The 25505-nt window shown below is 38.1% G+C and overlaps 1 protein-coding gene across 1 annotated transcript in view; it reads right to left on the bottom strand.

Annotated features, from left to right (window-relative positions):
• GTF2F2 (general transcription factor IIF subunit 2) overlaps window positions 1-25505 on the bottom strand; it is a 153254-nt gene that overhangs the window by 5959 nt on the left and 121790 nt on the right. The window contains exon 7 of the mRNA XM_025875004.2: window positions 12418-12561. Within this exon, the coding sequence (XP_025730789.1) occupies window positions 12418-12561 (144 nt within the window). The remainder of the gene's footprint in view (window positions 1-12417; window positions 12562-25505) is intronic.

Below are 25505 nucleotides of genomic sequence, written 5' to 3'. Positions count from 1 at the left end.
ACACACACACACACACACACACACACACACACACACACACACACACACTGGAATATTATGCAGCCATCAAAAGGAATGATCTTGACATCTGCAGCAACGTGGATGGAACTGGAGGGTGTTATGCTGAGCGAAGTAAGTCAATCAGAGAAAGACATGTATCATATGACCTCACTGATATGAGGAATTCTTAATCTCAGGAAACAAACTGAGGGTTGCTGGAGTGGTGGTGGGTGGGAGGGATGGAGTGGCTGGGTGATAGACATCGGGGAGGGTATGTGCTATGGTGAGTGCTGTGAATTGTGCAAGACTGTTGAATCACAGATCTGTAACTCTGAAACAAATAATACAATATATGTTAAGGAAAAAAAAAAGAAGAAGATAGCAGGAGGGGAAGAACGAAGGGGGAAATCTGAGGGGGAGATGAACCATGAGAGAGGATGCACTGTGGAAAACAAACTGAGGGTTCTAGGGGGGAGGAGGGTGGGGGGATGGGTTACCCTGGTGATGGGTATTAAGGAGGGCACGTTCTGTGTGGAGCACTGGGTGTTATACACAAACAATGAATCACAGAACACTACAATAAAAACTAATGATGTAATGTATGGTGATTAACATAACAATAAAACTCAATTAATAGTACCAAAAAAAAAAAAAGTGGGGCATTATCCATTCTGTATAATTTCAAATGATTTGTGTGATTAAAACAGAGGACTTCTTGATAAAGATGTTAGTGGCTCCAAGGCACAAAATTCTTTCATTAAAAAAACAAACTACACATTAGGCATAAGCTGTTAACAAAGGCAACATATGTTTTCACTCCTTTAGACAGAGAAAACTGCAAACAGGAGAGGGAAGGGGACGTTGGGGATTCTCTGGGACATGGGCGATGTCCGGATTTTTATCCTCTCTTCCTTCTGGTTTCACCCCACTTTCCTACTAGACCCCACTCCCCATCCGTCTCTCCGCTCACACAGGCTGCATTCCTCCCCATGTAAAACTCTGAGAAGCAGAGACAATGGGTAATGAAGTGGTCGAGGCACAAGCCCTATCTTACGGCTTAATTCAAATTCTGGAAAAGCAATTTATTATTGCATGAATATTTGTGTGCTGGTAAATCATCTCTTATTAATACTTCATCTGCCTAGCAATGGCAAATGATTCCTATGTTTGCATATATCAGATGAACAAAGTTTACCTCCTTTGGGCCAAAACTTTTAATTTAACTATTTGTTTAAAGATGTGCTTTCTAAACTGTATTTTTTTTTTTTTTTTTAATGGCACCTGTGTGGCTCGGTCGGTTAAGCGCCTGCCTTCAGCTCAGGTCATGATCTCAGGACCATGGGGTTGAGCCCTGCATCAGGCACCTGCTCGGCAGGGAGTCTGCTTCTCCCTCTACCCCTCCGCTCTGCTTGTGATCTCTTTCTCTCACTGTCTCAAATAAATACATAAAATCTTAAAAAAAAAAAAAAGCCCTGTATTTGTTTATTTGTATGCTAAACATAACTTAACCTTGGAATACTGCAAGATATTCCAAGGCTGAGAAATGATGGCTTTTTTTTTTTTTAAGGATTTTATTTATTTATTTGAGAGAGAGAATGAGAGATAGAGAGCACGAGAGGGAAGAGGGTCAGAGGGAGGAGCAGACTCCCTGCTGTGCAGGGAGCCTGATGTGGGACTCGATCCCGGGACTCCAGGATCATGACCTGAGCTGAAGGCAGTTGCTTAACCAACTGAGCCACCCAGGCGCCCAAGAAATGATGGCTTTCAACTGGGAAAAGTGTATACATATATAGCTAATGTTGAAACTGTTATAATTAGGAAAATATAATCAGAAATATCCAAAATATAACAAAGTAGCAAAAACTAAAATTCCTTTTGAAAGTTAAATATGTGGAATTTAATAAACAAAACAGATGAACATCGGGGAAGGGAAGGAAAAATAAAATAAGACAAAAACAGAGAGGGAGGCAAACCGTAAGAGACTCTCAATTATAGGGAACAAATAGGGTTCCTGGAGGGGAGGTGGCTGGGTGGATGGGGTAACTGGGTGATGAGTATTAAGAAGGGCAGTTGAAGTAATGAGCACTGGGTGTTGTATGCAACTGATGAATCACTGAATTCTACCTCTGAAACTAATAATACAGTATATTAATTAAATTGCATTTAAATAAAAAATAAAATAGAGGGGCGCCTGGGTGGCTCAGTTGGTTAAGCGGCTGCCTTTGGCTCAGGTCATGATCCCGGGGTCCTGGGATGGAGCCCCACATGGGGCTTCCTGCTCAGTGGGGAGCCTGGTTCTCCCTCTCCCTCTGCCTGCTACTCTGCCTACTTGTGCTCTCTGTCAAATAAATAAATCTTTAAAAAAATAAAATAGAAAAAGCAAAAAAAAGTAACTTAAATATGAATTCTTGCACTTAGAACCATGGCAACTATCTACTAGTGCATCTGGTGTGAAGTATAGTTTCAAATGTACAAAAATAAGAAGATATCAATTGGCATAGTTATTATTAGTCTATTTGAAAATATTGCTAGAAATTAAATGGTAAGCAAAGAGACCTTAGGTATATATTTTACCAACAGAGAATTTTCTGTAAATTAGCTAGCACTCCCAATGCTGAAGTATTATTCATCCTTAAAATATTTGGAATAGAAAGTAAAATTTTACCTTAGGACAACAGCAGATAAAAGTTTTTGCTGGCTAAGGATTAAAAAAGGATTGATGATAATCTGGCAGTTAGTTCCTCAGGTTAAACAGAGTTATGAAGTGACTCAGCAATTCCACTCCCAAGAGAAAAAAAAAAACAACATAAAAACTTATACATGAATGAGTTTACAGCAGCTTTATTCATAATAGCCAAAAAGCAGAAACAACTCAAATGTCTATCCATGACTGAATGGATAAACAAAATGTTGTATCTCTCTCTGTAACAGTATATAAGTTGGCAATAAAAAGCAACAAAATACTGATATGTGCCACATTGGGATGACATCTGAAAATATTATGCCTAGATGAAAGAAGCCAGTCATAAGATTTCACATGGTATATGATTCCATGTATATGAAATGACCAGAGTAAGCAAATCTACATGGATAGAAAATAAATTAGTATTCACCTAGGGTAGAGGTGGAAGAAAGGGAATTGACTGCTAATAGGTATGGGGTTTCTTTCTGAGGTGAAGAAAATGTTCTAAAATTGATTGTGGTGATGGTCATACATCTCTGTGAATGTACTAAAATCCTGTGAACTGTAATATAGTAACAATAACTGAAAATACAGATTTTATTTTATTTTTTTAAGAGATTTTATTTATTTATTTGAGCTTAACTGACTGAGCCACTCAGGTGCCCCAGAAAATAAAGATTTTAAATTGGTGGGGGTGGTGGGGGGAGACCTACCTAGCTCATAACAGCAAATTAAGATAACACCATTTTAACTCAATCAGAGAAAGACCAATTATCATATGATCTCACTGATATGTGGAATTTGAGAAACAAGGCAGAGGATCACAGGGGAAGAGAGGAAAAAATGAAATAAGAGGAAACCAGAGAAGGAGACAAACCATAAGAGACTCTTAATCTCAGGAAACAAACTGAGGGTTGCTGGAGGCAGGGGTGGGGGGAAAGAGGTGGCTGGGTGATGGACATTGGGGAGAGCATGTGTTGTGGGGAGCTCTGTGTTGTGTAAGACTGATAAATCACAGACCTGTACCCCTAAAACAAATAATACATTATATGCTAATAATAATAATAATAAAAGGTTTTTGGGAAACTGGAAAGTAAACTAAATTCTGTAACAAAGTTCGTATAGAACATGACATTAAAAAAAGAAAAACACCATTTTTTTATTACCAACTTATGATGGTAACATTTCCAATAAACAGTGGCTAGCTCTCTGTATCGGTCCATATGTACTGGAAACTATGATGGAATTAGAATATCTATCTTGGGATATTCTAGAAGGAATGCCTCTGTAAAGCTGCAATACAGAACTGACAGTACAAGGTTTTCTGCCAACAGGCTTATCCTCTGGTATCTCGATTCTCCTGTGAGATAGAGAAACTGGGAAGCTGTGAACACTTATCTTAATCCACAGAGTCATGCTTTCTCTAGTGCTGAGACCAATGCAAAGAAAATTATCTTTCCTGAGATAATTTCCATAAGGATGGCAAGCCTAAAAACAAGTCCTCCTAACTTGTTCAGGGACTAAATAAAGAAATCAGAAAGCAGTTAATAAGCTTAAAACTTACTTTAGCCTTTTTCAAATCAAACGATGCTGGAAGGCAGGGAAGATTTTATAACTAATGACATTTTTCAGATTAAATATAAATTTTGTGGCCTACTGCTTAATTAAAAATTCTGGGGTGCCTGGGTGGCTCAGTCGGTTAAGTGTCTGACTTCAGCTCAGATCATGATCACAGGGTCCTGGGATCAGCCCACTTAAGGCTCTGCACTTAGCAGGGAGTCTGTTTCTCCCTCTCCCTCTGCTTCTCCCCCTGCTTGTGTTCTCTCTGAAATAAATAAATAAAATCTTAAAAAAAAATTCTATGTAAACTTTGTATATAAATAAATGCCCAATTTTCTTTACCTGGTGCTTATGTTAAAAATATTGCTTTTATCTACATAATAGTTCATGTAAAATCTGGACTCAATTGGTTATGTTAGTAAATTCACCTCAAACTTAACCACATTTAGAAATATGGTAAAAAAAGAGGGAAAAAAGGTGAAACAAAACATGTAAGTTAAAGAAGGAAATGTTACTATCCTATATTAAACTTGGTAGTAGATCTATTATTAAAATCTTCTACAGGTAATTACTAAAATTTCATGTGTTTAAATTTCATCCATTTATATTCAATACAAATAGTTAATTTATTTTAGTATGACATTTCATATCCTAAAGCTTAACAATAAATCAGGTTCTACATCATTAATTAGCAAATAATTAGTTTTTTAAAAAATTATTTATTTTTAATTTTTATTTATTTGACAGAGAGAGACACAGCGAGAGAGAGGGAACACAAGCAGGGGGAGTCGGAAAGGGAGAAGCAGGCTTCCTGCTGAGCAGAGAGCCCAATGAGGGGCTCGATCCCAGGAGCCTGGAATCGTGACCTGAGCCAAAGGCAGACACTTAACGACTGAGCCACCCAGGTGCCGCGCAAATAATTATTTTTTAAGACAGAAGTTTCACAAAAGGCTGTCACTAATATGTTCTGTTGAGAAATTGGTGGTCTTTTTTTTACTAGTATCATTCAAAAATAAAAACTTCCATTTATAGGAAAAATGAACTAAAAGGGATTAAGTGAACAGAAAGGAAACGATAAAGATTTCAGAAAAGAAAAATAAATGAAGAAAGGAAAGTGTATGTCAGAACAACACATCATATTAAAAACACCACTTATTTAGTAGTAAATTAGGGAATAAGTTTCAAACATTAAAAATACCTATTTTGTTTTGTTTTTTTTTTTTTTAAAGATTTTATTTATTTAATTGACAGAGAGAGAGGGAACACAAGCAGGGGGAGTGGGAGAGGGAGAAGCAGGCTTCCCGCCGAGCAGGGAGCCCGATGCGGGGCTCGATCCCAGGACCCTGGGATCATGACCTGAGCTGAAGGCAGTCGCTTAACCAACTGAGCCACCCAGGCGACCCAAAAATACCTATTTTGGATTAGGAACTGAATGAGCTAAGATAAAGCTTAGATCCCATTCTCTTTAATTTAAAGATTTTATTTATTTGAGAGAGTGAGTGAGCGAGCATGAGCAGGGGGAGGGGCAGATGGAGAGGGAGAGGGAGAATCTCAAGCACACTCTGCACTGAGAACAGAGCCCAACTCGGGGCTCAAGCTCACGACACTGAGATCATGACCTGAGCTGAAATCAAGAGTCAGATGCTTAACTGACTGTGCCACCCAGGCACCCCAATGATGATTCTTAATGAGAAAGCCTGCTGAGAGAGACATTAGTTTTTTTTTCCTATTAAAAAGGGGTTTCTATTGTCAGAAAAATATTTTCCTTGCTTATCTACATATACATGCACATGTCTGAATACATAAGAGGCAATGTGGTAAGAGATATTCCTAGACTGAAGTCAGCACAAGTGGGGTCAAGTCACTAGGCAACTCCTCTGGGTTTACAAGTGAGAGAGACTAGATAATCTCTAAGATCACTTTTACCTTAAGATCCTGAGTCAGATATACTCACATACACAGATATATGTATATATGTATATAATTTATATGATATATATGTATCATAATTTGTAGTATCTATGTCATGAAGAAGAAACAGGAATACCGTTGTTTGGCTTGAACAATTTAGGGAATGATGGTGTCACTTACTGAAATGGGGAGATCTGGGGGAAGTCTTTGGAAAGGAAGAGAAATAAAGAGTTCTGTTCTGAACATACAAAATTTGAGATAACAATGAAATGACTAACACTGACTAGGTGCTAACTCCATACCAGGCGACACAGCACAAAGGTGGGAAAGGCGGTGGGCCCTGGCTGGCAGAGTACCCCTAACCCCATCTTCTTGGTTCAGGAATGGGCATACCAACCCCTACCAGGTCAATTAAAATCTTCCCTGGGGTTTTTATTTAAAAAAACAGGACAAATACTCTCTTTTTGCTTAGGGGTTGCTAGCTGTGAGGTGTCTGAGGAGGTCATTTCAGCTACCACATGGCAGGATCCTGCCTAAGAGTAAAGACAACACACAAGAAAGAATAATGAGGAGAGATATGGAAAGATGGGAAGGGACCGTTCTAATTAAATAATATTAGTAGCTGGATCTAGTCATTGCTAAAGCTAGATGCATTCCTGAACTCCCTAACTACATGAGCCAATAAATTTTATTTTTTTCTTTTTATGAGAGAGACAGAGACAGAGACGGGGTGGCGGGGAGAGAGAGAGAGAAAGAGAAAGAAAGAGAGAAAGAGAGAGAGAGAGAGAGAGAGAGAATGAATTTCTAGTGGGCTCCACGTCCAGCGCAGAGCCCGATGTGGGGCTCAATCTTATGACCCTGAGATCATGACCCGAGCCAAAATCAAGAGTCAGACACCACCCAGGTGCCCCAGAAATTTTATTTTTGTTCAAGCTAGTTTGAGTTGCCTTTCTATTCTCTGCAACTGAAAGAGTCTCAACCAATTCACAGGTCTATAATAGCACATACGTGTGTGTGTGTGTGTGTGTGTGTGTGTGTTAAAGTAAGCTCCACGCCCAACATAGGGCTTGAACTCATGACCCCAAGATCAAGAGTCACATGCTCCACCAAATGAGCCAGCCAGGGGCCCTTATAACAGCATATACTTATAAATAAAATTTTGTTTTCTGACAGGGGAAATATTCAGTAGGTCAAATTGTCTAACCATTTTATCCTTTAAAAAAAAAGCCTATCTTCTTGTATCTTACTGAAGCCAAATTTTGCTTAAATTATTTCTACTCATGCCTTTATTTAAATCTATATGGAAACAAATTCTGAGGATTAGGTTAACATTGCCTTATTGCCGCGATGGCTTTGTTAATGAAAGCCCACTTTGTGCAAATAAAACTGCCTATTGAGCATTATTTAGTGCTGAGGAACTTGAGGTATGGACACTAATTGCTTCAAAGTCAAAGCCACCCAAATCTCTGCCTAGTTTTTCCTGTTAATTTGAACTTACTTTAATAAGAAGCATGCAAGTTGCTCAATTACATATCTGAATTAAGCAATGGGTCTGAGAGACTCACATGATAGGGGATTGTCCACTTAAAAGGATCATCAATAATTAAATATAAATTTCCCTGGATCATGCCTAGAAATTGGGTGGATACAAGGAAATTAGTGGTTTGCTTATAAGCAGGATTAATTTTCAATGATACTTTTAGCAGGAAGATGTGGTTTAAGGAACACTAGAAATGGCTGCTATGCCAGAGAACAGGGTGTCAGGGCTCAAAGTGGTCTTGGCAGTTTGGTGTTTCAAAGGGATCAATTAGATGAAGTTTCGAATGATTTAAGTTTTGAAGGAAATGCTGTGTATGCTTCTATTTTCCAGATATAATAAAATATAAGACTAGACATAACAAATTCAAGGTGAAAGATCAAAGACTACAGGGGAGAAATAATGGGCTTCTTCTGGTATTTCACATTAAGGAGGGCTTAAAAGCCCAAATTCAAATCACATAAAAATACCCCCCCCTTTTTTTAAAGATTTTATTCATGTATTTGACAGAGACACAGCGAGAGAGGGAACACAAGCAGGGGGAGCAGGAGAGGGAGAAGCAGGCTTCCCACGGAGCAGGGAGCCTGATGTGGGGCTCAATACCAGGACCCTGGGATCATGACCTGAGCCGAAGGCAGATGCTTAACGACTGAGCCACCCAGGCACCCCATAAAAACACCCCTTTAAATGGGTATCATGTTTCTGATTTTACATCAGTTATCAGAGCTTGGCCTTTTAGAATCAGCTTATTTGCCCTTAATGAGTAACTTTAACTCCTTGATTGTTTATGCAAGTCACATACTGACCAATGAGAGGAAAAAGTCTGCCCATAAGGACAGTTTCTCTGATCAATAATAATTTTGCTTATAGAAGTGAAGGTTTTTAGGAAGAATACAGAGAGGAAAGAACTGCAAAAACAAGAATAATACCTCAGGTTCCCTCAGAAAGTGTCAAAAATGACATTCTAGGGACTCCTGGGTGGCTCAGTCAGTTAAGCGGCTGCCTTCGGCTCAGGTCATGATCCCAGGGTCCTGGGATTGAGTCCCGCATTGGGCTCCTTGCTACGCAGGGAGCCTGCTTCTCCCTCTGCCTGACACTCCCCCTGCTTGTACTTACTCTCTCCCTCTCTGACAAATAAATAAAATCTTTAAAAAAATTGACATTCTAAAGGTCAGAAAGCAGATGGTAACTTAAGACTATAGTACTCGTGTTAATGACAAAGAGGATGTGTTAAAGTGATAGACTTCATGGTTAGAAATCTATTATCAAAGGGGGCACTGGGACCACCAGAAAATGAGAGAAAGTCATTAAATACATATACTAAAGAAGTGTTTAATACAAACAAGATCTTTTTTTTTCTCTTTTACATGGGGGCTCAAAAATTTCTTTGTATTAAAACATTAAATGTATTTAAATACCCTGTTCAGGACTATCTGTCTAACTGGCAGGACTGGGACTTGAACTGAGATCCCATTAATCCAAATCCACTGCTCTTTCCATCATACCAAGAAGCCCCTTTCCTGGATCACTGATCTTCATGCTCTACTCTCCTTCATTCTCCTGGTATTGCTCAGATTAAAATCAAATTAGTAAGGGTGTACTGATGACCAGGAGTATAGACTCACTTATGTCCTGTGAACATTTTAAAGGGGATATTTACCTACATGGAGTAGAGCTGGCCTTTGGCCACTTTCTAGGTGAGATTTGCCAATTCAATTCAAAACAAGAGGAGATGAAATGGGAGAGGGAGAGAATCACACATTTAGGGTTGGAAGGGAGCAAAACAATTAAACAGTCCAATTTCCTCAATTTCAGGAATGGAAGGAACTTTCTCAGATTCTAATGGGGTAGGTAAACGGCAGAACTGAACTCATGCTCACCACTTCCTGCCCCCTCCTCTGGGGGGAGATAACTGTAACCCTGTCATTCCACACTTCCTTGAGACTGGCTCTCTGTCCCCCTCTCCTGCCATAAGTGTTTTGAATCCTGTTGAATCCAACCAAGTAAAACATGGTAGTCCTTGGATAATGAGGATGGGACCATTTCCTTTTTATCAAATCAATTCCTCTAATATTTACTGAATTTCTACTACATTTATGATGTAGAATGTATAAATATTCAAGGATATGACTAATATACAACCCTGTCTTCAAGAACTTTATGCTTGCTGAGGCAATTTAGTCTCTAAATAGTAAGACTATTTTTTTTAAAGACTTTATTTATTTATTTGAGAGAGAGAGAGAGAGAATGAGATAGAGAGCATGAGAGGGGGGAGGGTCAGAGGGAGAAGCAGACTCCCCGCCAAGCAGGGAGCCCGATGCGGGACTTGATCCCAGGACCTCAGGATCATGACCTGAGCTGAAGGCAGTCGTTTAACCAACTGAGCCACCCAGGCGCCCTCTAAATAGTAAGACTATTATAAAATAATTTAGTTTGTAGATTAGTGGTTAATAAGCTCCTTGAGGTTCCCAGGCCCTCTATGAGAATCTGATATTAACTATGGATTTGCTCCCCAGAAAAACCCACATATTTTTTCACATATTCAGGAGATTACTGGATCTCATAAAACCCACCTACTGACCATGAGTTAAGAAGCTCTATTTTGAGAGATTCACTGCGTACCTCTACATAAAAATTATCTGAAAAACCAAAGTTGAGAGAAATACTAGTTATCCCTTTCCTTTGATGCAAAATGAATAAACTTTAAAAACAATATGTTGTTCCATGTTAAGAAATTGGAAAGCAAAGAAATTGCTTTCTCTAATATCATCTAAATGTCCCTTCTACAAATACTTATTTTCCCAAATCTAATTTTTTTAAAAATATTTTATTTATTTATTTGAGAGAGAGAGAATGAGAGATAGAGAGCACGAGAGGGAAGAGGGTCGGAGGGAGAAGCAGACTCCCCGCTGAGCAGGGAGCCTGATGCGGGACTCGATCCCGGGACTCCAGGATCGTGACCTGAGCCGAAGGCAGTCACCCAACCAACTGAGCCACCCAGGCGCCCCCAAATCTAATTTTTGTGTGTACGGTATTCCATAAGAATATATTGTTTGCATTCAGTTTCCAGAATGGCCTTTTCATACACACACACACATGCACACTCATATATATAATATATATGAAGTTTACATTCACAAGGATAAACCTCATTAAAGGCAGAAAAAACACGGCTTACCTAATGAATTATTCTATTTCAATTTTTTAAAAAATCTAGTTTGAAATGCTGTTTCTAAGGCTTTGATACTGAAGAGAGTAAGTCATTAAGAGGAGTTGATAGTACTGCAGCATGAGCACTTGGCTCTTTTCTACTAAAAAAAGTACTTAGATCTTTTGAAATTTAATTTCTTTTTTTTTAAAGATTTTATTTATTTATTTGAGAGAGAGAATGAGATAGAGAGCATGAGAGGGGGGAGGGTCAGAGGGAGAAGCAGACTCCCTGCTGAGCAGGGAGCCCGATGTGGGACTCGATCCCGGGACTCCAGGATCATGACCTGAGCCGAAGGCAGTCGCTTAACCAACTGAGCCACCGAGGCGCCCTGAAATTTAATTTCTTAATAAAAAAGTATAACAGTAAAGAAATTCCTGCAGAAGTGGGAAAGTGTACAATACTTAGGTTTCATAAATCATTTCCTAAAGCTTTGAATAAATCAGAAAAAACATACAGCAAGCTCTTTGATAAACTGTTATTTGGTTATGTTAAAATGTTTTTAAAAACTGGCTATCTTGTTACATATTCTTAAGGAAATAAATGGAGGAGTTAGAACTGACATATTCCTGAGTATACAAGCAAAGTGGACAAAATGATAAAGAAAACTAGATAAAAGGACAGAAAATAAAAGAGATTCCATTTAATTTTTAAAAACCCTATAAATAAATACTGTTATAATTTAATTCGCTGCTTTGCTAATGTTAGGTTAAGAAAGTTGAATGGAAGGAAATGTGACTTGGAGCTTGGAGAAAAGGGGTTTAGATCCCTTATTTGTTACCAGTATTTTAAATGGATTAGAAATAACAAATTGTTAGCAAATAGGCACAGAAGTCCGGCGCAGGGATAAAAATTGATCATTTATAGAACTATAAACTTTCTAAGACATCAATTTATTAAATTTTTCCTTAAAAATCCCAACCACCTCAACAAGCACTGTGGGGCAGTACAGCTCAAGTTGAAATGGACCTAATGCTAGTGCTAGGTAAATTCTGATTAAAAAAAAAAAAATCCATTAGAGAATAGCCCACATAACAGGGATAAACACCCTCATCATGACATATTAGTCTGGCTCTCAAAAGAAGACGGTTCTTGTAGGGGGCACATTTTCAAATAAATAAAAGTTGAGTGTTTTTTGGAGGGAGCTAGGAGAACAAAATAAAGACTAGAAATGATATCAACACAGACTTCAGGCTTAATGTCAATGATCAGTATTAAGATATCTTTTCTGAGTGTTGAAAATAAACCCTGACGTTAGCATAGGTGCATATGAACTACTTCATATATGATACCCTTCTCTTCAGTAACATCCTCTAAATGAAGGACATATTTATTTTATTATGTTATGTTAATCACCATACATCATTAGTTTTTGATGTACTGTTCCATGATTGTTTGCATATAACACCCAGTGCTCCATTTAGCACGAGCCCTCTTTAATACCCATCACCAGGCTAACCCATCCCCCCAACCCCCCTGAAGAACATATTTAAAGGATCAATGTGAGCAAATACATACCACAGGCTGTTTTGTGATGTCCACCAAGTCCTTAAGATTATAATATTGATGTTTCTCGAATGCAGAAAATAGCATGTCTAAAACGTGTTGTTTATCAGCTCGAGCTCGTTTTCCATCTTCTTTCTTTTTCCTTTCATATTCAATCTAGGTGCAAACAGCAAAATAATAAAGGCATCAATCCAACATGCTCACTCTGAAATACAGGCATTCTCTTTTTAGTTACCCCCCCCAAAATGATTAATTTCAAGTTGCAAGGCAGCAGATTAAAAAGCAGTCAGTGGGTTCAGAACCTGGTTCTTCACTGTTCCCGGGGCTCCTCAGACCTTGAAGGATCTACAAAGGTATTAAAAGCCTACCCATAAACCACTTTCATTCTTTTCTCAGGCTTTATATATAATGTCTCCATTTGCCCCCAAATAGCTTTTGTTTGCCAAATTACAACAATTCAGTGTGGCTACTGATTAGGTCATGTTGATCAGAAAGTCCAACTTGCAGTTTCTTTGGTTTTTGATTACCCCAAATACAGTAAAATAGTTTCTCTAACAGATGCGGTTTGGTAGGTGACATCTTTCAAAATTAAGGTTTTTTGGGGACAGGCAGGGATTAAAAGGAGGGCAGGTTATAAAAAAAGGTTCTCTAGGAAGTGCAAAGTTTGAGAAGCACTGGTAAAAGGAAAAGAACAAGGGCAGTGAGGCATTTTCTCCTCCCGACAGAGTGTGACCTTGAACTTGTTTCTTCTATAACATGAAGCTTACTAATAGAAAAGGGTAAATACATACTCAGTACTCAGGCAGGCACAAGCAAACTGTTTTTCCAAAATCCCCGTTTTACCTTAAAAATTCATGTGAACTCTAAATTCACTTGCATAATACACCTTTATTTGTAATACAAAAATAAGGGGTGCCTGGGTGGCTCAGTCGTTAAGCGTCTGCCTTTGGCTCAGGTCATGATCCCAGGGTCCTAGGATCGGGCCCCGCATCGGGCTCCCTGCTCAGTGGGAAGCCTGCTTCTCCCTCTCCCACTCCCCCTGCTTGTGTTCCCTCTCTCACTGTGTCTCTTCTCCGTCAAATAAATAAATAAAATCTTTAAAAAATAAATAAAATATCTCTCATTCAAATAAAAATGACACTCTAGGAGCAAGTGGTATTTGTCCTGTAGTTTTGTGTACCTTTATGCACTGAAAGCAGTGGCACTCAAAGAATGTATAAACCCTCTCCTAGAGACGTGATCCAGAGATTTGATCATTCGAAAAAAAAAAAAATTTACTTTTTATTAAGGCAACCTATTGAATGGGAGAAGATATTTGCAAATTATATATCCAATAAGGAGCTAACATTCAAAATATATAAAGAACTTTTAAAACTTAACACCAAAAAAACCCCACCCCAATCTAATTAAAAAATAGGAAGGGGACCTGAGTAGACATTATTCCAAAAATACATGGTCAACACACACAAGAAAAGATGCTCATCACTAATCATCAGCAAAATACAAACTAAAACCACGATGAACCTTATACCTGTCAGAATGGCTAAATATAATGGCTAAAATAAAAAAGGCAAGAAATAACAAGTGTTAGCAAGGATATGGAGAAAAGGGAACTCTCACGCATTGCTGGTGGGAATATAAATTAGTATGCTGTGAAAAACAGCATGGAGGTTCCTCAAAAATTAAAAATAGAAATACCGGGCGCCTGGGTGGCTCAGTTGGTTAAGCGACTGTCTTCGGCTCAGGTCATGATCCTGGAGTCCCTGGATCGAGTCCCGCATCGGGCTCCCTGCTCGGCAGGGAGTCTTGACCCTCCCCCCTCTCATGTGCTCTCTCTCTCAAATAAATAAATAAAATCTTTTTAAAAAAACAGAAATACCATATGATCAAATAATTCCACTACTGGCTATTTACCCAAAGAAAAGGAAAACACTAAATCAAAAAAATATATGCATCTCTACGTTTATTGCAGCATTATTTACAATAGCCAAGATACGGAGGCAACTTAAGAGTCCATCAATAGACAAATGGTTAAGAAAAATGTGGTGTGTAATGTAACATTATGCAGCCATAAGAAGGATGACATTGTGCCATTTGCGACAACACAGATGGACCTAGAAGGCCTTATTACTGAGTGAAATAAATCAGACTGAGAAAGACAAATACCATATGATTTCACTCATGTGGAATTTAAAAAACAAATGAGTAAACAAACAAAAAGAATCAGACCTATAAATACAGTAGAGCAAACTGATGGCTGCCAGAGGGGTGAGGAGATAGGCAAAGGGGAGTAGGAGATACAGGCTTCCAGTTACAGAATAAGTCATGGGAATAAAAGGCACAGCACAGGGAACACAGTCAATGATACTGTAATAGCGTTGTATGATGACAGACGGTAGCTACACTTGTGGTGAGCTGAACACAGCATAATGTACAGAGAAAGTGAATCACTATGCTGTACACCTGAAACTAATGTAACGTTGTATGTCAACTATACTAAAATAGAACACTTTTTTAAAAACATACTTTTCACTGCAAACATGCAACTTATATTCACTCCAGTTGGTTAAGCTTTTAATTTTTAAAGAAACACTTCATTTTGATAAAGCATAAAGTATATTAGAGGAAATACATATAAACTGAAGCAGCCCACCTAGTAAATAAAGCATCAGAAGGCTGGGTGAAAGCTGCCAGAGAACAATCTCCTGTGCATCAAACGCACAGGAATTAACTATAATCGAGGGACTAGCTTCAAAAAAAATAAAATGCACTTCAAAACTACAACTAAATTACTGCAATAATTCCAGCCTGATAGTTAGGCTTACTCTCTGTATTTTAACAATAGAGATTTGTTATAAAAGAGATAAAATTCAGTTTCTATTGATGTTACAACTAAAAATATATCTTATACATAATCAGAGACTTTCAAATTAGTGGCACAGATAACGGACAACAGTGAGTATCCTTCAATTAAAATTAGGAGATAAGGGGCGCCTGGGTGGCTCAGTTGGTTGGGTGACTGCCTTCGGCTGGTCATGATCCTGGAGTCCTGGGATCGAGTCCCGCATCGGGCTCCCTGCTCAGCGGGGAGCCTGCTTCTCCCTCTGACCCTCTCCCCTCTCATGCTGTTTCTCTCTCTCTCTCTCAAATAAATAAATAAAATATTTAAAAAAATAAAAAATAAAATTAGGAGATAGGGAGAAAGAACTTAATTGTCTTGATTTTTTGGATACGTGCATCTTGGGAGTAAAACTCAAAATCCATTAATCTCAACAGATTAAGCATGGACTGTGTGCTCGGATGCACTAAAATATAGGCGAAATAAGACCTTGTCTCTTTTGAAAGGCAGCCCTTTCTTAGGGTTCTTATATTAAAATATATAGAGGGGGGCAAACATAGTAATAGCAGAGCACAGAGCCACCTTTGGACAAGATCATGATGCTGAGAAAGGTGCAAATGCATGACAAAGGGCTGTGTTGTTGGGGAGGAATGTGGCAGGACCCAAGATTTCTCTGGGTGGCATGAAAGAAACAACATGGACAGCTCCAGGGGATTTATTAGAGAAAAGCAGAGTGACTACAAGAGCTAGAAGCAAGACTGGAGAGGAGAGAGACCAGAGCAACCCATGACCTAGGAGAAAATCCAAGTCTTCCCAATGTGGGGAAGACTGAAAAACAGATGAATACATGCATTTAAGTACGAAGGCAGAAGTAGAGTGGCTGTCCCAATTCAGTGAGAGACGAGGCTGAAGAGAGAGCAAAGACTGAAAGGGATGGACCTGAGGTCCATTCAAGAATTTTCTCTCTCTACGGTCAAAAGGAGGATAGAAGTGGGGTGGCCGGCTGGCTCTGTTGATAGTGTGTGTGACCCTTGACTTCGAGGTCATGAGTTCAGGCCCCATGTTAGGTGTAAAACTTACTTAAAAAAAAAAAAAAAGAAAGAAAGAAAAAGAAGAAGGAAAGAAGCAAGAGAACATCAGGGAGAAAGTAAGCATGATAGGCCGGGACAAAACCCACGAATCCAAGCAGGAGGGTCTTTGGATTAAATAAATATCATGGAATGCTTTAAGGGATTAATATTTTAAGCCCTGCTTTGCTGACCAATATCTAAAATACATATTTTCGCTGTTTACAATTGAATTTAGTTTGCATTCCGAAACCTCCTTCCACTGTTGCACCTCATTTGAATAGTTTCATGTTTTGTATTAAGATGAACAATCCAGAAAAGGCGACTGCTAAAAAAGAGAGAAAGAGAGAGAAAAGTTTGGACCAGGGGATGAAGTTGTTACAACCCTTTACTCTAGTCACATGTGGGATAAGAAAAACTTGGATTTGGAAAAATAAAGGGAGCCAGAATCAGATTAAGGAAGGGTAGGGAAAGCCTACAGCCTTCCCACAGGCTTAAGTGGGGTGTGGGCCAGAGGCCACAGGGCCTCAAGAATAATAATACAAAGGAAGTGAGGACCTCACAAAGGTCCAGTGTTAGGCTTTTATACTCTGCATGAAGCCACGGTTGTATGATATTCTGTGTGTCCTCCCGTCCCAGCTTTAATTTATGCTGAGAGAAGGAGGAAGAGTTAAATTCAGGAAACAGTAAAGAAAACCGATGGTATATTCAGCTTCCACCCTTAGTAGACTCTTCCTTGTGTGAAATGCTTGGAGAAGCGAGGAAGATTAATAGGAAAAATGTTTCCAAATACAGATGATCCCCAACTTCCGATGGTTCGATTTAGGATTTTTCAGCTTTATGATGGTGCGAAAGCAGTATGCATGCAGTAGAAACCGTAATTTGAGTTTTGAATTTGGATCCTTTCCCGGGCTAGCAATGTGCTGTGCGATGCTCTCTCATGTGCGTGGCAGCCAGCTGTGGCTCCCGGCCAGCCATGCTGCCACCAAACAACCCGTGCACTTAAAACCGTTCTGTTTTACTTTCAGAACAGTACTCAATACATTACATGACATCTTCAACACTTCATTATGGAATGGGCTTGGTGTTAGATGATTCTGCCCAAATGTAGGCTAATGTAAATGTTCTTAGCACATTTCAGGTCGGCTAGTCTAAGCTATGGTGTTTTGGTAGGTTAGGTGTATTAAATGCATTTTTGACTTACGGTATTTTCAATTTTGACTGAAACCCCACCAAAAATTGAGGCAGATCTATAAAGAAATCTGCTGATAAAGCAAGATGGCCCACTTCAGAGAGGGCATACACTCTAGTGGGTAGTGGAAAGAAAAGTCTTCCAAGTGTTTGTTATCAAGTTGTCCAACCCCAGAGCCAGATGCCAGATCCAAGAGGGCCTGAATCAAAGGTAAGAATTTAGAATAAGTTGGAAAGGAACTTTGCTTCAATCTCAAAATTACTGTATTCAACACTGGTGCTTTCCTACTTAAAATCTGGGGGAAAGCAGACTAGAAATGTTCTGTGTTAACTGTGTTTGTTGATGGCTCAATTCCTGGGGGCAGTGCAACCTAACTTTACTTTTGATTAGTGGAATAAAAACACTTAAAAGTATAATATGAAAAACCAGGCATATAAAATAATAACAGCAACAACAAATTGGCAGTATTATTCCTTATTAGAGAAACTGTACTAGAAATTTAATTCTACACTTATTTAAAAACAAAAGGCAAATGGCAAAATTTGATGTCCTCAGGGCCCATACTGTAGGATAACCTATAGAAAAGACTGTTTTAAAACAAAATTTTTTATAGTATAGCATTAAATTTTTTGATAATGTCCAAGGCAGACTTGCTCTGTAGTAGCAAGTAGTTCCAATGGATATATGTATAATTAAAATTATACATACACACACATATGTATATATGCATAACTATTTAACAATGGTCATTAAATTATTAATGACTAACCTTATACTTAGGAAAAAAACTAAGGTCCTGAGGTAGCTTTTCTTTTTAAAACTAAACAGTATAGAAATGGTCATCTTAATATTGTACTTACAATGTTGTACTATTGATAAAATTAATTCTACAAATAAACTACAAATGATATGAACTAGTTTATTAAGGAGAAGACTACAGTGTTGCGATAATGTTAATTCTCTTTTTAGCTCTTTTCCTTTTGGGCATTTTGTTTTGTCCTGGTGCACCAGCATGGTAGGGAAATGATGCTACTCAAAACAGTCACATATCTAACTTCTTAGCAGCCACCACAAAATATTAGTAGGATAGTTATTGGACTAGAAATGGCTATGTGAATTTTAATTATCACTATTATATCTGCCCCAGTGACCAAAGATCAACTGCATAATCAGCTGCACAGAAATAATTGTCAATTCAGAAAGGACTTTAAATTTAGTCTTCAATTAAAAATTTTACAATCCAAAAAAGTCTATCATACACAATAATTTTTCTTTCACAACAGAAAACAAATTATTCAGGACTAAAATGCAACTAAATGTTGAAATCCATTGTGGTGTGGTATAGAGATACTCAACCATCAATTACCAAAAACTTAATCACTGACTAAAATTATAAAAGCCACCCACTGCCAATTAAAATATTGTATTACAGATGTCTGTAAATTTCTAGATTGTTGTTTGCAGAAATACTTTGATTGCTTTGTCAAGGCAGTCCTTGTGGAAGCTTTTAACTTTTGAAAGGAGCATGACAGCCTTGAGTATCATGGTTTGCATTTAAATTCTTACAAAAGATCCTCCTCACCCCTAATGCTTTTATTTCTGCCTAGTGTGTTGTTACCTTTTGGGAAGAAGTTAATTCTTTAGAGTCACTGAGTTCTTGGTGTGCAAATTCAAATGGACAAAGCACGTAGCATACTTCTACTAATACTAGGCAAATATTGCTGAAAAACCTTTATGATCTAGTCCTGTAGGCATCTATTATTCATTGAGGAAAATTCCAAATGTATACATACATATACTAAAAGACCAAAACCACAACAAAAACAAACCCAACAACCTTTGTTCTGAAGACTAACAAAGTTGGTTGCCACACTGGAGGAAACAGAGTGTGCATCAAAATAATTTTCTTTCGGGGCGCCTGGGTGGCTCAGTCGGTTAAACGTCTCCCTTCGGCTCAGGTCATGATCCCAGGGTCCTGGAATCAAGCCCCACATCAGGCTCCCTGCTCTGCAGGAAGCCTGCTTCTCCCTTTCCTACTACCCCCTGCTTGTGTTCCCTCTCTTGCTGTGTCTCTGTCAAATAAATAAATGAAATCTTAAAAAAAAAAAAGGAAAAGAAAAAGAAAACCTCCCTTAAAAATTTTTTTTCTGTCTAGTTCCTGGAGATTTACCTCAAGATTTTATATAATCATTCGACTCCCTCCAACAATAATATTCTAGTTAAGCTCTTCTAATTCTCTATCACTTTCTGACCAAGAGTTCTTGCCAGGAAAAGGAAGGGAAGGAGAAATCTTTTTTAAAGCTAGAGGACAGAAAGGATGATAAAGACAAGAAAATATTAATTCTTTTTAAAAACCTTAGGTTTGGTGGAAAGAGACTTCCTGGTCTCCTCTCAGGTATCGTTTTTGCCCCACCCCCAACAAGATGGCAGACAGAACTATGAAGTTCCCATTTCTGCATCAGTGGCTACATGCTACAATTACCCAGGGAACTTGAAAAATTTTAAGATAGTTGGCCTCCACAGACCAATTAAAATCAATCTCTGGGGATGCCTGGGTGGCTCAGTTGGTTAAGCGACTGCCTTCGGATCGGGTCATGGTCCCAGGATCCTGGGATCAAGTCCTGCATCAGGCTCCTTGCTCAGCGGGGAGCCTGCTTCTCCCTCTGTCTGTTCTGCCTGTTCTGCCTGCCGCTCCCCCTGCTTGAGTTCTCTCTCTGACAAATAAATAAAATCTTAAAAAAAAAATAAATAAGAAATAAAATCAATCCTGGAGGTTATTTTTCTTTTTAAAAAGCTTCCCAGGGGATTCTAGTGTATAGCTAGGACTAACAAACACTATCTAGATAACAGAAGATAGAATTCCTTATAAGTAAAGTCCTAAGAGTGTAGACAACATATGAGAATGCTGTGAAATTTACGCATGCTAGATGATGATGTACACAAAGCCAACAAAACCACATACAGAAGCACCTTTACCTGTAATCAGAGACGGAGGGAGCTGGAAGGAATCTTAAACATCAGCTATCTCTATGTATATCAATATGTAAACTGTAAAAAAGTACTTCTATACTTATATGCACAGATATTTTAAAGCACACACAAACAAAAAATTTTAAAGAGATGAAATAAAAATAAAACATTAAGTTTTAATTTGTCAAAATTACAAAACACATTTTAGTTTTGTTCTCAAAATACAGCAATCTGCTTCACATTCTGGATGCTTAGTTTTTTTTTTTTTTTAAGATTTTATTTATTTATTTGAGAGGGAGAGAGAATGAGAGATAGAGAGCACGAGAGGGAAGAGGGTCAAAGGGAGAAGCAGACTCCCTGCTGAGCGGGAAGCCTGATGTGGGACTCGATCCCGGGACTTCAGGATCGTGACCTGAGCCGAAGGCAGTTGCTTAACCAACTGAGCCACCCAGGCGTCCTGGATGCTTAGTTTTTAAGTGAATTGAAACTGTAGTAGCTTTGTACCAGCAATAGCTAATATGACTTAAGGTCCAACACACACAAAAGGTTAAGGGTCACTGTGTCAGTTATCTTCAATAAGCCAAGCCTCCAGGCCTTGGCGGTGGTGGCAGCAGGGGACCTGCGGACTATATTTCCAAGACTCCCTTCCTAGCTGGTTTCCAGCTGGGGTTCTGCCAATGGGAGAATGAAAGTAGGAGGAAAGGAGATTTTTTTTTGCTTTTTGTGTGCGTTCTGTACACCTCCGGCAGCAGCAGCTTCCTCATTTCTGGTAACCAATCTTCCTCTCCAGCCCTTCCATTTTGTATTCGTAAACATGTGTAACCAATTCCCTACGGTAAATACCTTTCTGCTTGAAAATCTAGAGTTGTTTTTGTTTCCATGATAGACACTAACTGAATCATCACTAAAGATAGGGGATGACAAGCCATTTAAAATGAGATTGCTAATTTCCTTTTTGGAAGGGCCAAGAGTACTTGTCACATCAGATTACATCATCACTGCTTCTACCTCACACAATGACTGAAAAAGAGGTTATTTTAGAATAGAAGTGTCAGTTTTTCCACTTTCTTGTTCACATATATTTGCTTTATTAATATATTATCTTTACAGTTTCTTTGCAGGAACCTTTAAAACCATTTGTTCTTTTTTTAAGATTGAATTTAGCTAATAATAGGTACTATAATCTATAAACCTCTGATTTTAGTACCAAACCCAAAAAGCTAATGAAAATGTGAGGTGTTGGAAGTACCAATGTCAATCCATCAGTGCTGCAAAATTTCTACTCTTCTGTTGAAAATGGCTGACTAGCACAGGGGCTGCATAAGGGTGCTAAAGTCAATCCACACAATATTTCTAAAGCTTAATTTCCTTCTTTTATTACATGAAAAACAAGGTAAATACCAGTTCCAATATTTCCCCCCTCACTCAATGGGTCCTCCTGAAAATCCTACTTTGACAACCCATTATTTCCCAAAGTTTGCTTTTACTACTACAAAGGATAGGGGAAGGGGAATTTAATGTTCAAATGTTTGCAAAATATAGGATTAAACAAATTCCAAGGTCCCTAATTTCAATATATTAAAGTGTCCATTTTGAAGAGGATACAATCAGAATCTACAAGTTCTTTTAACTCCTTTTTTCAAGAAGACTCTCATAAGATTGTTTTTTTTTTTTTTAAGATTTTATTTATTTATTTGAGAAAGAGAGAGAGCACATGAGCACAACCAGGGGGAGGCAGAGGGAGAAGCAGATTCCCCACTGAGCAGGGAACCCGACCGACCCAGGGCTCAATCCCAGGACCCAAGGATCATGACCTGAGCCGAAGGCAGATGCTTAACTGACTGAGCCACTGAGGTGCCCCAAGATTAGTGTTTCAAAACTTACTTTGGTAAATGCTAACCTAGATGAACCAGTAGTTTCAGAAATGTAATGAAGATTTAAGGCAGAAGAAAACCATTTACAGAGAAACCTAACAGGTCATATCCTATGGGTAAGGCAAGAATTTTCAGGGCCAAGCCTTCAAGGAAGAAGCATTCTAAAATAAAATGCTAATCATATATTCTGTTTGGTCCAATAAATACTTTCTGAATGGCAAGTATGGTAGGTATTACATCCCAGATAGTCTGTGAACTAAAGAGATAAATTTGAATTTAATGCTTAGAAGAGCTCCATGTACAAAGTGGGAGTTCAAATATTAAGAGATGATTACATATATATTCTACATACAGTTGACCCTTGAACAACACAGGTTTGCACTGTGTGGATTTTTTAAGTTTATTGCCGAGCATGTTTTTTTTTTCAATAAACACAATACAATACTATAAATGTATTTTCTCTTCCTTATAGAAGAGAATTATTTTTTAATAACATTTTATTTTCTCTAGCTTATTTTGTGTTAATCGACTGTTTATATTACCAGAATGGTTTCCAATTAAGTTTTTGGGGAGTCAAAACTTATAACATGGATTTGAGTGTGTGTGTGTGTGTGTGTGTGTGTGTGTGTGTGTAAGCTGGGGGGCCAGTGACCCTAACCCCCGAACTGTTCAAGGGTCAACTGTATATGTAAATTTATTTATGTGTCATAGGTGAGTGGAAAAGGTTTTGGGGGTAAATGCAGAGGTATAGTTTTACAAATACATATGCTATTTTCCATCCCCTCTTTCAATTTTTGTAGAAATTTTTTTCCTTACGTTTATACTAAACATTGTATTCAAAGAACCTCAACTGTTGCAATGAAATACCAGGCTTTATATACTTCACCTGGTAAAACTGAAATCATTTCAACATTTAACGACTGAGCCACCCAGGTGCCCCGGATTTAAAATTTTTATAGAACGTCTTGATTATGTAACCTCTAAGTCATCCTCATTGAATTATGTTGATGTTTCTCAATCTTTTATTTTATTATTATTTTTTTTAAAGATTTTATTTATTTATTCATGAGAGACAGAGGAGGAGAGAGAGAGAGAGAGAGAGAAGCAGAGGGAGAAGCAGGCTCCCAAGGAGCAGGGAGCCTGATGCGGGACTCGATCCCAGGACTCCGGGATCATGACCTGAGCCGAAGGCAGACGCTTAACCATCTGAGCCACCCAGGCGCCCCTCTCAATCTTTTAAAAAATCAAAGCCTCCTTCTGATAAAAATAACAAAAGCTTTATACTCTTTCTATAGTTGATATTACACTATAATAGTGAATATGTTTTTTAAAAGCTATGCAGGTGCCTCCATTCATTCTGATATACTCCCACGGTGGAAAAAATTCACAAAACATTCAAATAATGCAATATGATAGATTATAGTCAATCTTTATTTTTATAAACAAAATCTTTCCAAAGATTACTATATGGCTCATTGCTAATAACTACATTAGTGACTCACTGATCCAATGACAACCTTAACCTGCCACTTAATGTTAAAAAATCTTTAAAGTGGATGGTATAGTGTTACATCCTAACACAGAGTTCAGAATACAATGTATTCAAACTTGCTTTAGTAGTAAAAAGAAAATATAAAAACATCCTAAAAATATGAGATTTGGAGTCTATCTTCTACATCTGCCAACTGGATATAGTGTGCGAGGATCACTAAGAATATGACTCTAATACTAGCTAATGCCAGCTTTGCTTGACCCACGACAGATTTTCCTTTTGCCTCATCAATGGTGGGAGCAGCTCATCATGGCCTGGCACTAACACTCTTTCCTAGCTTTCTTACTTTTCTTATTCTGACAAAAAAGCTTTACTGCCCACTGTAACAATTCGACAATACATATTCACTATGATGATTCCAACAATTCAAAAAGACTTTATAAAGAAGAAAATTAGGATAAAATCATTCTAGCTCCTATCATCCAAAAATAATGTTAAAGTATTTAACCTTAATTTTGGACATTTGTTTCCAATCTTTGCCTGTCTTAAACAACAGAGAGAAACGCTACTGTATATCTACCTTTGGGCCCTTGTCTTTCTGTGATACATTCTTAGATACAAGACTGCTGGGTCAAGGATATATTCTTTATAGTGCTTTTGACACAAATTACCAAACTTCTCTCCAGAAAGGCTGTATCTCTTTATAGTTTATGGAAAGCATGGTCTTTCTTGTCCTTACTGTGATAAAGAAGAAGCCAAAAAGGTAGACTTTTATCTTTACCAGAGGCTGTAAAATGAAAGCCTGGCTGGATGCAAATGAACTTTGATTCACTTTATGTAATCCACATGGCACAGCAATTTAAAAAATCTGAATATTTTTAAGGGGCATGTGCACTCCAGTTCATCTTAGTCCCTTCCATTTTACTTTCTTAAATTTCAGCACTCTGCTCACCAAAGATGCCTGCTTGGCTCTGTAGGCATTTGCTACTTCTCATGTAAAATAACCGTAAGAAATTCAAATATCGTAAAGTAGTGGTCTGACAAATACTAATCTGTGACACCTAAATCTGGATACTCAAGGCCAGTCTTAAAAAGGAATTATTTCTTCCTAAACACTGTTTCAAGAGGAATATTAAGCAACAAAGTAGGACACAAGATATCAACTGTTAATTGTTACTTAATTCAGGTTTCACTGTATTTTCAGAAAATCATCACATTTTTCCTTACATTACAGGTATTTCAAGACCCCAAATCCTTAGCCCTTTTAGTATTTCTAATGACCTGCAGCAACACAGCATAGTGGTTAATTAAGAGCATGACTCCTAAACCAGACTACCTGGGTTCAACAACTGGATTGGTTAATTACTGGCTCTGTGACCTTAAGTAAGCTAACCTCTCAGTGTCCTTATTAGTTACTCCATCTGCAAAATGAGGATAATAGTGGTAGCTACTTCATAGGGTAGGTATGAAGACTAAATGCATCATATGAAGCACTCAGAACAGTGCCTGGCACATAATATATATATAACATATATGTGTGTATTGTATATTATAATATATATAGTTATATGTAAGATATACTTCAATAAAAATGGTTTAAATACCTATACAGGCAGTCCTCACTTTGCATGGTAATGTGAGACCATAAAAATGCCTGTGAAAGTTG

This window comes from Callorhinus ursinus, unplaced genomic scaffold (assembly GCF_003265705.2).
Source record: "Callorhinus ursinus isolate GAN/ISIS: 27379988/994484 unplaced genomic scaffold, GSC_fseal_2.0 scaffold7, whole genome shotgun sequence".
NCBI lineage: Eukaryota > Metazoa > Chordata > Mammalia > Carnivora > Otariidae > Callorhinus > Callorhinus ursinus.
The sequence above is the reverse complement of the archived record's forward strand: the minus strand, read 5'-3'. Positions and strand labels throughout refer to the sequence as shown.